This window comes from Dendrobium catenatum, unplaced genomic scaffold (assembly GCF_001605985.2).
Source record: "Dendrobium catenatum unplaced genomic scaffold, ASM160598v2 fragScaff_scaffold_875, whole genome shotgun sequence".
NCBI lineage: Eukaryota > Viridiplantae > Streptophyta > Magnoliopsida > Asparagales > Orchidaceae > Dendrobium > Dendrobium catenatum.
This window is the reverse complement of record NW_021319337.1, coordinates 596,260-611,597: the sequence shown is the minus strand read 5'-3', so window position 1 is coordinate 611,597 and position 15,338 is coordinate 596,260. Positions and strand designations below refer to the sequence as shown.

General features: G+C 37.2%; 1 protein-coding gene across 8 annotated transcripts in view; it reads left to right on the top strand.

Moving 5' to 3' along the window:
* The first annotated feature begins 578 nt into the window (after nt 1-578).
* The window catches only part of LOC110113150 (serine/arginine-rich splicing factor SR30-like), a 20,525-nt gene continuing 5,765 nt past the window's right edge, over nt 579-15,338 (top strand). For 3 of the 8 annotated variants that reach the window (XM_028697106.1, XM_028697105.1, XM_020845595.2), the window contains exons 1-11: nt 593-663; nt 1,018-1,101; nt 4,231-4,296; nt 4,567-4,641; nt 4,722-4,824; nt 4,924-4,970; nt 5,068-5,125; nt 8,086-8,135; nt 8,238-8,294; nt 8,397-8,503; nt 8,591-8,653. In XM_028697106.1, the coding sequence (XP_028552939.1) occupies nt 1,021-1,101; nt 4,231-4,296; nt 4,567-4,641; nt 4,722-4,824; nt 4,924-4,970; nt 5,068-5,125; nt 8,086-8,135; nt 8,238-8,294; nt 8,397-8,503; nt 8,591-8,653 (707 nt within the window). In that variant the 5' untranslated portion in view covers nt 593-663; nt 1,018-1,020. Of the gene's footprint in view, nt 664-810; nt 923-1,008; nt 1,102-4,230; nt 4,297-4,566; nt 4,642-4,721; nt 4,825-4,923; nt 4,971-5,067; nt 5,126-8,085; nt 8,136-8,237; nt 8,295-8,396; nt 8,504-8,590; nt 8,654-15,338 lie in introns of all 8 variants that reach the window. The other 5 variants (XR_003701570.1, XM_028697108.1, XM_020845589.2 and 2 more) reach the window with 4 other exon arrangements.

Below are 15,338 nucleotides of genomic sequence, written 5' to 3'. Positions count from 1 at the left end.
TGGACCCGACCCGAAAACCTGATTCGAACCCGACTCAAAATTTTTCGGGTTTGGGTTGACCCGAACCCGAAGCGGGTCGGGTTCTGATTGACCCAGGAATAACCTGACATGACCCGGAATGCACACAAACCCCTGCCCGAAATGACCCTGCTCGCTTCCATGCTGCCCGCCTGCCCAGACACATCACATCGCGTCGCGTCCCAAGGCCAGATCGCATCGCGTCTCGAGGCAGTTGCGTCCTACGTCAGTCGCCGCCTCGCTGGCGTCCGCAGTAGTTCCGCACCGCGTCCTCGTCCGGCAGTTCCGTGCTGCGTCCAAGTCCGCATCTGGTAGTTCCGCGTCCCCGACGTCCCGAGACCATGCCGCGTCAGTCGGTCGGGTCGGGTTCAGATCCAAAAAATCGACCCATTTGTAAAATTGGGTCGGGTCAACCAGAATCCGAATAGTACCGGATCAGTTTCGGATTCGACCTGAATCCGACCCGTAACCCAAAATTGAAACCCCTAAGGATAGATACAAACGGATCTAAACCCGATAAATTAACTTCTGAAATTAGATTTATTTTCAGTTATCGCCATCCTACCGATTATCTCCGTCGGTCATTTTTCAGCTTCGTAGGTCCTGAGAATCCCACGGCGCTACGATCGCGAGGGCTTTCACCTGGTAAGATGTGCAGGGAGGCCGGGTGCCCTAGTGCAACCCTAGGTTCTGCAAGTAAAAAAGTCCCTAGGATTTTGGCTTTGTTTTCTTCTTATAATTATTTGCCATCTCTGAGCCTTATCCTGTGCTTACGATTTTGTGCTTGTGCAGGCGTTGTTTGATTGAAGGTCATTGATTAGCTTTGGAATTGATTTTATATTTTGTTTGATTGGTATTACTGGGTTTTGATCTCGACGGTGGGTGATTTCGAATTGCATGAACTGTGAGTTTCATGGTTTTATGGATTAGGGTTTTATTATGTGTTGCTTATGATCGTTCGGGCTAGTCTTCTGATTCTGTAAGCATTAGAATTTGCAGGAGATGGGTCGTAGCCGGACAATATATGTTGGCAACCTTCCTGGTGATATTCGCGAGAAAGAGATCGAGGATCTTTTCTACAAGGTAGTCAAATTCGCTCAATTCCTTAGACGATGAGCTCAACATTTTTGGTATTTACTTTATTTTGAAGGCACTTTTAATTCTTCATGAGTATGCTTCCATCGCTTGTTTGATTTCATATTCCGGTTTCATAACTTTTTTTTCTTCATGCATTCTAATGGGTTTAGAGGATGGATACTCTTGAAAATGGTGGAACAAGGCAGGGATTCTATGTAGCTATGAATAATATAATAGTTTTATCATTAAAATCTCCTGCAAGTATGCAATATTTATATTGTCGAAGCTATGTCCCCCCTAAAATTTGGGTAAGATCTTTTGCATCGTCTCACTTGAAATTTTAGTTCTGCCAATGTCTCATGACTGATGAATTTTTTTTTTTCGTAAAATATGCCCCTATTTGTGTCTGATTATATTCTTCTTGTTGGATATTATTATTGGTATTAGTGGGAAGATCTTAGATACTTTGATTGCTCATTCTTTTTATTATGAGAAGGCTGACCCAATTCCACATTCTTGAACATTATGCTTATTTAGTTGTTGGGATAATTATTGACAACCATCTTCAATTGCTTGGTCGATCGTGGTTTGGTCCTCAACATATTAGATGAGCTTATGGTAAGATCCAGTAACCTCTTTTATAAATGTGAAGAAAAATGGTCCTGGGCAAGTACCCCTAAGAAAAATATGACATAGAATATTGAGATTGACTCTTGAAATAACACATTAGTGAGGCATTGGAAGTAATCTCAAAGGACTTATGCTCCTCTTGGAATATCCTTTACAGATGGGAATGATCCTTCATGATACTCCCGCTTACAGTGAATTGATTAATGGAGAGTTGATCCAATTCATTAAGTGCTATAATGGAGCACTACATAAGTGAATGACATCTTGATCTTTCTTATCCCTTCGAAGAAGTTTGAAAAACTTGGTGTAGAACTAGATTAATAGCTAAATGGATTGTAGGATTGCTTGAAAATTGTTTATATACTAAGATAGATCGTATGAATCAATAGCAATCATTTTAAATTCATTTCAGATTGGGCGGTTAAGAATTCAATTAGTGGAGTTCTTTCATCCAAGTTACATTGTTAAGGGATATTAATATACCCCCCCTATAGGAATTTGTATTAAAAAATATTGTGAAATTCAAGCAGATATGTTGGCAAGAAAATAGATTGATTGGAGTATGACAAAGGAGATAGATCCAAATGTTTGGAATTTATTGGTTATGATGATAGCCATCACATGAACTTGTGTTATGTTCTCATAATTAGTTAGATGTTGTAAAATGAGTTATATATGCTCTCACTAATGAGTTTTAAGAACTTTTTTGTGGATGTGTTTTAAGAACTTGAATGTTTCGTGAAATTTAATCGTGGTTAGTTGTCTTAAGGTGAGAATGTTGTGGCTAATCATATAGTGGGTAATGATCTAATAGGGATAGTGGTGCTTCACAATGAAGGTTATGCAGAATAATTTCATTCCATTTTTTGTCTATGGGCACCCATTTAATTTCATTCCATTTTTTGTCTATGCACCTGATTTGGTCTTTAAGATGGTCATGCCAAAAGTAGGCTTATTTCCTATATTTTTTGGGTAAGAAGTGTCTGAGGAAGGTATTTGATGTTGAGATTGGAACAACACTCGACTTCATAACCACCATAGATGGCACTATTATTGTCATGTTTGCTTGCCATGTGTTGAGGGTTAATCATTCAATTAGGTCAAAGTTGGGAGTTATTGATGGTGTTGCAAGAAGCACTCCCATCATAAAACTTATGCATACATTCTATAGACGACACTAAATTGTTGCATGTTGGAAATGGCTATAAGCTTGTTGAGATTCTTGTGAAGAACACTGACTGCAACATGGATTCACCTCTTGTATGCAAAAAGCATGGTGAGCTTGTTGCTATGAGTTGTTTCTTGGGAAGACACCCGAAAGCCTAAGTATGATTGAAATTATAGGCACTAATGCAAGTTGATAGAGTTTCTTCAGTGGATGAAATCAAGAAAAGATGCCCCCTCCTCCTCCCCCCTTTTTTTTAAATCTTACTCCATGTCAGATATCTATAATGTCGGGAGAAAATGTATTTTGATGAAGTGTATGGTGGATGAATGAATAACCTTATTCTTGATATTCATGTTAAACGGAATGCGCTTGATTGACGATGGTTGGTCCTTTGGTGGAAAACTATGCCATGTCTTCTTTACCATATGCGAAACCATTACACCATTGGATAGTGGACAAATATATGAAAACTTTTGACCTCAATAATACTGTCGTTGGAGATCTAAATTTGGTCATTGAATTTGTGTAGATGACCTTCAAATCTATGCTAAAGGGGCTTTTATTTGGATGGTTAGATATATGCAAAAAGTTTGTGCTTTGGTGCTAATTAAATATTGTTTATCTTCGTTAAGCTCAATGTAAAATGTTTCTTGATATGATTTGATGGTATGGGAGTTGGGAGGCCCACTATGCCATTTGACCTTCTTGTGTGGAATTAGTGGTGTTAATTTGGGTTATTGGTTAGGTTTATGTATAACTTGGAAATGATCATATCCAGTTGGTCTAGTCCTATCCATATTTTTTATTGAACAAGTTAAAAATCTCAACTTAAAGTCGACTCAATTAACCTAGAGTTGACACAACATGATATGATGAGCCCTTGAGTCTTGTTTACCTGGACATTGGAGACAATTATCAAATTTGTGCATACTAACTTGAAAAAAATAACAAAAATTGCTATTACATATTATTTATTGATGAAAAAAACACTTGAAAAGAAGTTTGTCAAATGGATTATGTTCATGTTTATAGGTTTAGTAAAACCAAACCCAAATATGATTCAATTAAATTTTTTGAACTATTTAAAGTTGATCGAAGACCCAAATCCAGCACGGGCAACCCAAAATTTTTGTGTAGGGTTAGAGTTGGATTTTTGTGTTTTATAGTGATTTGATAAACTTATTTCTTCAATGAATTGAAGCATTCTCACATTGATGTTGCTTGCTTTTGAAGTGTTGATGTTGATTGATTTTGAAAGCATTATCACATTGATTTTGCCAACTTTTAGATAATTAAATGTAACTTTGAGATTTTGATTAGAAAACGTTTTTGTGCAGTATGGAAACATTATTGAAATTGACTTGAAGATTCCTCCGAGGCCTCCAGGTTATGCTTTCATTGAGGTGAAGTTTTTCTCGTGACCAGTCTCTACTATTAAATTATGATCACATGGTATTCTGGTATTGATTTTCTGCGTTACGACTGTTTGGGAGCCTTAGTTATGAATATTGGCATGAAAAGTCTTTTAAATCCTCGAAAGCACATGTTCCTTTGTAATGCTCAAATCTTACTATCAAACATTGTTGAATTAGTGCATCTCATTATAACTAATTATAACTATTAGTTATATCTCTTTTGACACCATTAACACTAGATATTGAATTTTTTACTAGTTCGAGGATGCTCGTGATGCTGAAGATGCTATCTATGGTCGAGATGGTTATAACTTTGATGGCTTTAGATTACGTGTAGGTAAAATGTTCCTAAATGATATAGTGCTATTGATATTGTAACTTTTTTTAGTGTTGTTCGCCATCTCATAATGTAGGTGGAGATCGCTCATGGCGGGAGAGGTGGCTCTTCTTCATATGACCGTCATAGCAGCTTTAGTAGCGGGGGTGGTAGTGTGTCCCGCCGCTCAGACTATCAAGGTTTGTCCATAATGTACAAACTTTCTCTTCGAATTGCATGCATCGATGGTTTAAAAAATTGTTTTTGAGCAAACATGTTATTTTATCATTGTGTTGTAGTTATTGTGACTGGTTTACCATCTTCTGCATCATGGCAAGACTTGAAGGTGAGTACCGCTTGGCAATGGTGTCATGACTTGATTTTTTTTTTTTTTTTTTTTGAATCTTTTGGGGATTCTAACATTTTGTTGTATATTTGTTTAGGATCACATGCGGAGAGCTGGTGATGTTTTTTTTTCAGAGGTGTTCCGGGAGAGGAGAGGTTAGTGTGTTGGTGGTTTCTTCTTTGAATGATTTACATCTTGTTGCTTTTTATCAAGGTGCATAATTTTGTTTCTACGTTTGATCCATGCATTTGACATCTTTTCATTCATTTGTTTTGATCCCTTTGCTATTCCCTTTTTTTTTTTTGCATTTGACACTTCCTCATCCAAATAGTAAAGGAGAGGAAGCAGAGGGGGTCATATAAAAAATAGAGAGAAAAAAAGGGATGAAGGGATAGTTAATAGGGAAGGTAAAAGAGTCGGCAGAAATGTATCTGGTTGTTGTTTATATTCTGCTATGTTTTAAAAGTTAATATTTGCTTCTATTTTCCTTTGTCATTATCTTTGTATCTTGCGTTCATTTAATGTTGTAACACCCTTGTAAGATTGAAAGACGCATTAAGCGCTAGCAAGATGCATTTTTGTTGTGATAGTAAGGGTCAACAGCATGTGCTAACAATAAAAATGGCGTACAAACTTTGCCACTTTAAGATGGATTCAGGGTTGTATTTTGCAGTGTTTTGTTAGGACGTATATTTTTAATTATTTGAGTTTTGTTTGGGGCTGATTTTTTTATTATTTCTTGTAGCAAGAAAACAACCAACAAAAGTAATGTCTATTTAGTCGAAAAAATTTGTACATTTTTTTCTGCTCCTAAAATTTATTTCACAGAACTTCTTTTGGCAAAAAAAAAAAAAAAGAAATTGCGATTTAAGTAGCTTTAAAATTTTTGGACAAAAACATAAAAGCATGAGATGTCCTAAGCAGAGCCTTGGTACTTTTTACTAGAATTTGAACTATTTTAATGTTAAGTTTGTCAGATCTTCCTTGCATCATTAATTCATACATTATTGATTGGTTACGACTGAGTGATCTTCATTGAATATTCTTTAGCTTTATACTAAGAATGGCATTTTATGTACTGGATTTTGGGGAACCATGTTACCCAGTTGTAATAGTTAGAGAATTTTGTTTGCATAATTGCCTCCTTTAATTTAACATAGTATTCAAAGTGAGATATCAAACAAAATTTTAGAATTATGAGGGATATTATAGTGGTTTGGTTAATAATTATTTTTAATAGAAATAAGAAGATTAAGAGACTACCAAACGATTGGTTAAGCACCATTTTGATATCAATATTTATGAAGGGGATAATTGAGATTATTCTAATTATAAAATAATCTAGCTTATGAGTCATACAATGAAACAATGGGAGAGATTAATAAAGCATACTCAGTTTTGGAGAATCAATATGGCTTAATGTTAGGAAGATCTTCTATAGAAGTGATTTTTACGTTAAGATAATTAAGGGAGAAGTATATAGATCAAATAAAAATCTTCATTTTATTATTATTTTTAATCATAAGAAGGCATATAATCGAGTACCGTGATGATTGATTTGGTTCATGTCAAGGAAGGTTTTTATAAGTTGTATGTTGATGTTATAAAAAATATTCATGATAGAGCATTGACATCATTTTGGCATCAATACTTAAGAACGAAGGCGATGCTCAGGATTGAGTTAATTATAGATGAACCAAACTTCAAGTGAAATGATGGAGAGAATAATGAAACATAGAGTTAACAAGATTATGATAGTTTAAAAAAATCATTTTTTTTTTTTCGTGTTATGAGACCTATCATAGTAGCAATTTTTTTGTTAATTAATGAGAAAGTACATGATTTCAGTACATTAAGATAGAAAGGTGGTTTTCAAAGGAATGCTAACTTTATTAAAAACATTTATGATAGAGCATTGATTAGTATTAGAAGTAGGTGTGAGGTGACTCAAGCGTTTTCAATTATAGTAATTTTCTTCAAGAATTAATATTGAGTGCGATCTTTTCATATTGGTTGTGGGAATAATTACATTGGATTTTTAATGAAAGGTGTTTTGTTGTATTTTTTTTTGGTAAACAATAGAGTTATAATTGGGAATGCGGCTATTTAAATGAGCGAGAAAATAGAATTGTTGAGGAAATATTTATAATACAGAGAATTTAGTATTAGTGGAATAAATAATGAGTATGTATAATATGCAACCAGTGTGGATATGATATGTATAATTATCATTGAATATTATTAGAAGATGAAGTGATACTTATGTGTCAGAAGTTTAATTATTTTATATCATGCAAAAAATGTATATATAAAACTATAGATGAAGATAAATTTTACAAAATTAAATTTGGCTGACAATGTTGTATGGATCTGCATGTTTGTCGATCAATTATTAATATCTAAGTTGAGCGTGGCATAAATGAGAATGTTAAGATTGTTGCGACAAAACAACAACAATAACAAGTCTTTATCCCATTATGTGGGGTCAGCTACTTGAATCCGTTTTCTCCATTGTGTCATGTTAATGGTCAAATTCTCATCTAAATCATATAAATAAAGTTCGTTTCTAATATTTTCTAACCAAGTCAAAGTTAAAATTGTTTGAAAAAGCTATGAGCATAAATTAAGAAATGATTTTATGAGATGAATGATTGAATTCACATCAATTGAAGATAGTCTAATTGAAATTAAATTAAGATTGGTCGCACATTTACAATGAATGATTGCTACAATTCAAAATAATTTGTGAAGAATGGAAGCTCCTCCAACTATATTCTGCTAGAATGAATGGCAAATTGGGATTCAAAAAACTTTCCCCAAATAGTTGGGATTATGTTACTGATGGTTATGAAATTTGCATGAATCTTTTTAACATGCCATAATGTTATTTGGACCAGTTAGCTTTATATACGGGCAGCTTCTTTGCTCTGTCACTATTCCTAATTCTTATTTACCTTTGATTTTCCTGGTGTATTATTTATTTTCCTGCTAGAAGCATAGACATTTTTGGATTTTGATGCTGTTTCTCGTCTTAAATATTTTTCCTTGAATTACTCAAAAATAGGGGTGAAATTCTTACTGATTATTTCGTATTTGTTTATCTGAATATTCGCAGGGACCATTGGAATTGTGGATTATACAAACTATGATGATATGAAATATGCTGTAACTTTTATTTTTTTAATTTGTATCTTTTCTATAGATCTGTATTTACAGCATCATATCTTCAATCATGCATTTTGGTAACCCTTGGGCCTTAATGTGCAGATAAGGAAACTTGATGATTCTGAATTTCGAAATGCATTTTCACGGACTTTTATTAGGGTACATAATTTATAATTCTTCTGTTTGTTTAGTCATATTAGGTTTTTAATTGCATAAAGATAAATAGTAATTAATACATATTTTCATGTGATTTTATTGTAGGTGAGAGAATATGATTCTAGGAGAAGCTATTCTAGGAGCAGGAGCAGGAGCAGGAGCCGGAGCCATAGCCCATCCTATTCCAGGAGTCTCAGTGGTAGTCCAAGGAGGTGCCTAAGCTGAAAATTTAGGGAATTTGTACTTGTATTCTAGCTTGCTTGACTGAAATTTTGATTCTGATATTTTTCATTGTCTAGATCTCGATCAAGATCTGTTTCCCCTCGGGGTCGTTCAGTTTCTACAGAAAGGTCTTTATCTAGGTATGCATTTATCTTAAATTTCTCTTTTTTTGGAACTTCTATTTTTCATTTATTTAATTTTAGTTATTAAGCTTCTTAGTGTAGTAGAGAAGGGTGGGAATTTTACAGGAGGTTTCACTTGCTTTTATGAGTTCTTAGTTATAATGCGTTTTATTTTCACTTATTGCTATGACTGTAAAATACATAAATTTTTTTATTTGTTGTATCTTTCTCGGGGGTGCGTCTCATAGTAAATCTGTTGATGCTAAATATCTTGTTTTTGTTTCTTTTACTTTACTCCCTGCCTTTGTCAGTGTTTTCTAGAACTTTCATTTATGTTCTGGTCTGATGTCACGATTAAGGATTGCATGTTAGAAGTACTTTCATTGTGTCAAGAATTAGGTGATAATTGCTATCAATTTTTGTTGTTCCTAAAGTAAATTCTGCAATGGTTACTCATGGAAGGGCCATCATTGAAAATGGAATAGCGCAGATTAATATTTATTTATTTGATATTAACTTTCTTGGAGGCTGATGATACGATGGGCTTTTATTTTTTTAAGGGTAGATTAAATTTGGATCCTTAAGCTATCAGATCTTGTTCATGATGCAGGACTAAAATGTTTTTTAGATGGATGCGTTTAGAATTGCACGATTTCTTGAATAAGCACGTAAGATTAAAACTGTTAGCAATCAAAACGACAATAGAAAATAAAAGAGGGGTGCCTACGTTTAGGCTAAGCCACATGTCAAGCACTTGAAGAATCAAAACAAGTTAGAAATTTAATAACATGCAAGGTAAATAGCTTTCAACAAAATCCTTATTCTAATAATTAGATTAGAAGCATATAAAGTGTAATTAATCCTACGTTTACTAAGCTTTGGTAATGGCGAAGCGAAATCCTACGTTTACTAAGCTTAGGCAAAGGTGAAGCTCAGCTCCTTGTGAATCATCATTACCTACAAGATGAGAGGATTAGGAAAGTAATTGAAAAGGGGAAGAAGTTCACCGAGGTACAAGTCCGGAAACAAGTCCCTTAATCAACTCCCCGCGGTTGGGACTCCTGGATAGTGAAATTCTTCGGCTGGAGCAGTTGGACTGGTGTTGGGAACGCGCAGGACGGCAGGAAGTCGATTCTGAATATGCAGGACAGCAGTTTGTTGTGTATAAACTTCAGGACAGCAGGTAGAATCTGTCCGGAATGCAGAAATCTGTTCTGGACAGCAACCTATATTGCTCAGAAAAGCCTTGGGCAGCTTCTTTATGATGCTGGAAAACTTTGGACAGCAACCTGTGATCCTCAGGGGTGCAGGACAACAAGATGCTCTTGCTGGAATGAGGGAACAACTAGCAGGAATTTTATGAAAAAGGAAGGCAACATGGGGAGAACTTGGGGAAGGACGGCTAGGGCTGAGAGAGAGTTGGAGATGGCTGGATTTGAGAGTCTAGTGAGTAGTTAGGAAGGGAAAGGGGGAGGCGGCAGCCTTGCTTGTGATTGGATGGGGAATTTATGATCCCTTTCCAAACTTAGGATGTTAACTAAGGAAAGGGCTTATAGGCAAGTATCTAATTAATTGATTGAATTAATTAGATAGGAAGAGGGGGGGGGGGGGGGGGGGGGGGGGGGGGGGGGGGGGGGGGGAGACCGGCCATGCATGGGAGAAAATTGATTGGGCTTTAAATGTCTTTCCAAACATATGATATTTAATTAAGGGAAGAGAATTAGAAGGAATCTCCAATTAAATTCAGATTTAAAGAGATTTGGAAAGTGTCCAAATTTAAGAGTAGGGTATTAGGGAAGAAATAATTAAATCCTTCTTAATTGGAAATTCAAAAGGATTTAATTAAGAAACTTTCCCAAAAATAGGTTTCCTAAATTAGGAAAAATTTTCAAATTCAAATAGTTTTGAATTTTGAAATTAGACCTTCCTAAATTAAGAGCAGATGCTTATAGAAAGTAGTCAAGAGGGAGTAGAATTTGTGGAGAGGAGGTGAGGGTAACATAGGGCCGGCGGCTTCATGGAGCTAGGAGGGATTAGGGGATGGGATTTGGGGTTTCTTAATTTGGATTTAGGAAATATGAGAGGTTTAATTAAATCTCATTCAAATTTAAAATTCAAACGGACTCAACATTGAAAATTTTCCTAAAATAGATTTTATAATTTTAGTAAAGATTTTAAATTTCAAATTGGGTGAATTTGAATTCAAAATCCAACCAAAATTATGGCAATCTTGATTAGGAAATAAACCCAAAGGGGTAAGGCTAGAGGGTGGCCGACAGCTTTGCTTGGGTTGGGGCAAAGGGGAAGGCCGGCGGTTTGGGGTGAAGTGGCTTGGGGAAATTTGTGGGTGGGATGATGGTTCGGGTGGGGTGGTGGTTGGACCTAGCCGTCAGATGGGACAAGCTAGGATGGCCAGCCGCTAGACAAGGGAGGAAGGTAGTAAAGCCGAAGGTGGGTGTGGGAGGAGGAAGAGAAAGAGAAAGAAATAAAACCACGAACCCGACCGTCTCCAAGGTTGGTGGATGATCCGAGTTCTTCCCTCTCCTAGGGATCCTTCTCCATGACTCTCAAGCTCTCATGAGAATTCACACAAGAAAACAATATTTGATAAATCATTCATTCATTCCTTTAGAAGAGCAACATGAGGACTATAAATAGCCTCTTACAAAAAGACTCAAAATAAGAAAGACGGCAATGCCCTCAGGGCTTACATACGACCTCTCTTTAAGTAAGGGGTAAAAACGGGAAAACAATTACAACATAATAATAAAAGATAAATAACAAAATAAAACAAATACATGAAATACTCAAAGTTCATCGACGCAATCGTGGACGTAAATCGACTGCCGCGCCTTTGATTCATGCTCTGATGTCCCCATCAGTTCATCTCAAGTTTCATGGTCTAGAATCATTTCGCGTAGGCCTCATTTGATTTGGAGGTTAACTTGAGTAGGGAGTATTGTGGCTTTTAAATGATGCTTAAATCATTACAATAGAGGATCAGTCATAGCTAATCAATGCGCTCTATAGGTTCATATCAATATAAGGCAAACAAAATGTATGTGTTCCAAAGATTTCCCTTGCAGGAATATAACTCCAAGCATGATTTATTTTAATTATATGGGTCGAGACTGGAGATTTTCTCAAGGAGTAAACTCCTAAGATTAATTATGCTCCGATTATATTCGAGAGTGCTGTCGATTAAGGAGCTTTTCTTGTGTTTATACCTTTTTTTTTTCTTGTATTTATGCTATGTAGAGTTGTTGTGGATCTGGTTAGGTCAAAATTAGAATGGATCCTGTGAGGCTATATGGGATATGAAGCTCGTAAAATTCTTCCAAAAGGAATCCTACATGCAAAATTATAAACTTGCAAATATTTTTGTATGTATAACCTAAGAATTATGAAGTTGCATAAATATTTTAATTAGATTATTTTTATATGTTTAATTCTTATCCATTTTCCCATTTCTCATTTTAATTTAGCCACATGGCGATCAATTAGGTTTGTGCATGCCTTCGTATAAGCTACTAACTGATCTTATTGGCATGATGATTTTGCCCTTACGGCTGACACTTCGGCAACCTTCGACAGTCATTGGCATTATATCACTTGCAGCCTCGCATCTTTCTCTTTCATTCATTGTTATTGACTTACCTCCAATCAACATCAATTTAAGGGACTTTGTTGATTGCCACATTGATTCCAGCTGGGCTCCTTTGTCTGTTTCAATGAGGTTTATAACAAGCCTTAAAGGAATTATATACATTGACATGTACACTTGGGGAATTACTATGATTCTTCTGGCAAATCGGATATGTCCTTCCTCAGCCCTTCTTCATGTTCACTCTCTTGTTTCAAAGCTTCCCAATCTAGGGTCATGGGTACTTACAAAGCTGCTAAGGCTTTTCGCCTTTTTGGGATAAGGTGTCTGCTGCCTTGTTTTATAAGCCTGATCGGTACTATATCTCAAAGTTACATCAAAGCAACTTGGATAACCTCCGCGAATGCTCCTCTGTGACCATTCGTTGTTCCAAAAAATACTTCAGGCTCCTTTGATATGTCCTGACTAGGAAATATCTCCCCAACAAATAGGGTTGCCATTTTTAAATAGCCAAGACAATAGCCATCAGCTCTCTGTTGTGCACAGACTTGAGTCTCTCCCTGGTTGTGAGCACCTGACTGAAATAGGCGATAGGTCGCCGATCTTGCTTGAGCACTGCCCCTAGTCTATATCCTGACACATCTATCTCCACCACAAACGGCCCGCTAAAGTTAGGAAATGCTAACACTGGTACAATGGTCATTTCCTTCTTCAACTACTCGAAAGCATGAGTAGCTGCCTCCACCCATTTAAAACTTTCCTTCTTTAGTTGCTCAGTCAAAGGCCATGCTATCATGTCATACCCTTGCACAAACTTTCAATTTGTATCCAGTGAGGCCTAAGAACCCTCTCAGCTCTCTCGGGTTCTTAGGTAAATGCCAATCAAACATAGCCTCAATCTTGGACTTGTCTAACACAGGCTCCTTGTTCATGGCCTAGTAATCTATGCAAAACATTCAACTTTTGTTCTTTTTGCTGACTAGTAGCATGAGGCTAGAAAAAGGATTACACTAGGCCTAATAATTCCTGCCTCAAGCATCTCTCTGATGAGCTTCTCAATCTCATCCTTCTGAATCTGTGGGTACCGGTAGATCTGACACTAATAGGCGACGCTCTCTCCTTCAAGGTAATGGAGTGCTCGTGCTCCCGGGGTGGTGGTAACCCCTTAGGCTGCTAAAATACCTCAGAAAATTGCTACAGAAGTTGTTGTACACAATTAGGGACCTCCATCGGCTCTGAGACTCAGAACTCCTCTAAGTTTGGCAGCTCCACCAAGTAGCCAACCTTGCTTCCTGTATTGCCTTGACCATTGTTTTGAGTGAAATCATTATTTTGCACAGATTAGCATCTCCCCACAGTGCCACCTTTTCCCCTCTACTTGAATTTCCATAGTTAGAGATTCCAATACATCTTCGTTTCCCTGATCGTCTGTAAGCACTTCATCCCAAAGATCACATTAGTGCTCCCCAAATCCAAGGGAAGAAAATCCTTCACTATCTGTATACCCTAGAGTTTCAGCATCAATCTCCTGCAAATCCCCCTTACTCTCTACCTTTCTCGTTCCCATCATGACTCCAAAGCTTCATGTATCCACCAACTTCAATCCCAACTGATCCATGATTCGGTTGGAGATGAAGTTATGAGTAGCTCCGCTATCCACCAAGACCACCAATGGTTGCTCCTCGATCTGTTATGTCCCCTCACCATCATAATGTGATTTGGAGTAAATCCCACGACAGAATTTAGGGATAGTTCCACCACATCAAGGTGCAGACACTCTCTTCCTTCTACTTTCTCTGCCTAGTCCTTGCTATCAGTCTCTTCTTCCTCACAAACCAGAACCTGTAGTGTGTGATCCTTGCATCAAAGGTCTAGTGCATACTTCTCATCACAACAAAAGCACTGACCTTTTGCTTTCTTGTCTTGCACCTCTACCTCTGTGAGGCGCTTGAAATTGGCAGCGGGGCGAACTCCCCAACTCTTCTACATTGGTGCCTCCCACTGAAATGATATCGTCTGGGTCCTTCGGCACCAATGAAATTGAGTTACTTCTGTAAAAGCCTCCCGCAACCCCACTCTTACCACTTCTCTCCATCTGCCTTCGATTCTCTGCTATATGTGCTAGCTCCATCGTCTCCTTCAACCCCCTCGGCCTCAGCAATAGAAGGTCTGCTCTTATGTCGGGCTTGAGGCCCTTCATAATGTTTCCCTCCAATATTGCGTTCGAAATTTCCCTCAACCTCCCTAATAACAACTCAAACCTCTTCCTATACTCCATGACAATCCCCTCCAGTGTCAAGGCAAGGAATTATTTGTATAGGTCACCTTCTCGAATGGCTCATAAACGTTCCAACAAGCAATCCTTAAACCCCTCCCATGAACGCATTGGGTATCTAGCCTCTCTCCATTGGAACTAGGGGTGAAAATGAGTCGAGCTCGAGCTCAAGTCAGGGGGTGTTCGAGTCAAGCTCAACTATCAAATACTGAGCTCGAGCTCTAATCGTTCCATTATAAAAGAGTTCGAGCCGCTCGTCAAACCTCTGGCACAGTCCGGTTCGCCTTTTGGTTCACCGAGTTCAAGAATGGCACGGCCTTTTAAAATGAGAGAGAGAGAGAGAGAGCAGAATCATTCTGCAAGAATGAATGAATAAATGCATTTATTATTTAGTTGTTTACATCATCATTTATTGGACCATTTATTGGACTGCTCATCGATGTCTATTAGAGAGAGAGAGAGAGGGAACTTTGAAATACATGCGGGATTTGAGAAATAAAAAAAAATTGGGTAACGCGGTAACTTTGAAATACATGCAGACTATGATGCACTGACACGGACACGGCGACACGGACACGGGAATTTTTAAAAATATAGGACGCGGGTATGGCGTAGACACGGCATAATATTTTTTTAATATAATATATAATAATTTTTAAAAATATAGGACACAGACACGGCGTGGATATGATGCACTGACACGGACACGGCGACACGGACACGGGAATTTTTAAAAATATAGGACGCGGGTATGGCGTAGACACGGCATAATATTTTTTTAATATAATATATAATAATTTTTAAAAATATAGGACACAGACACG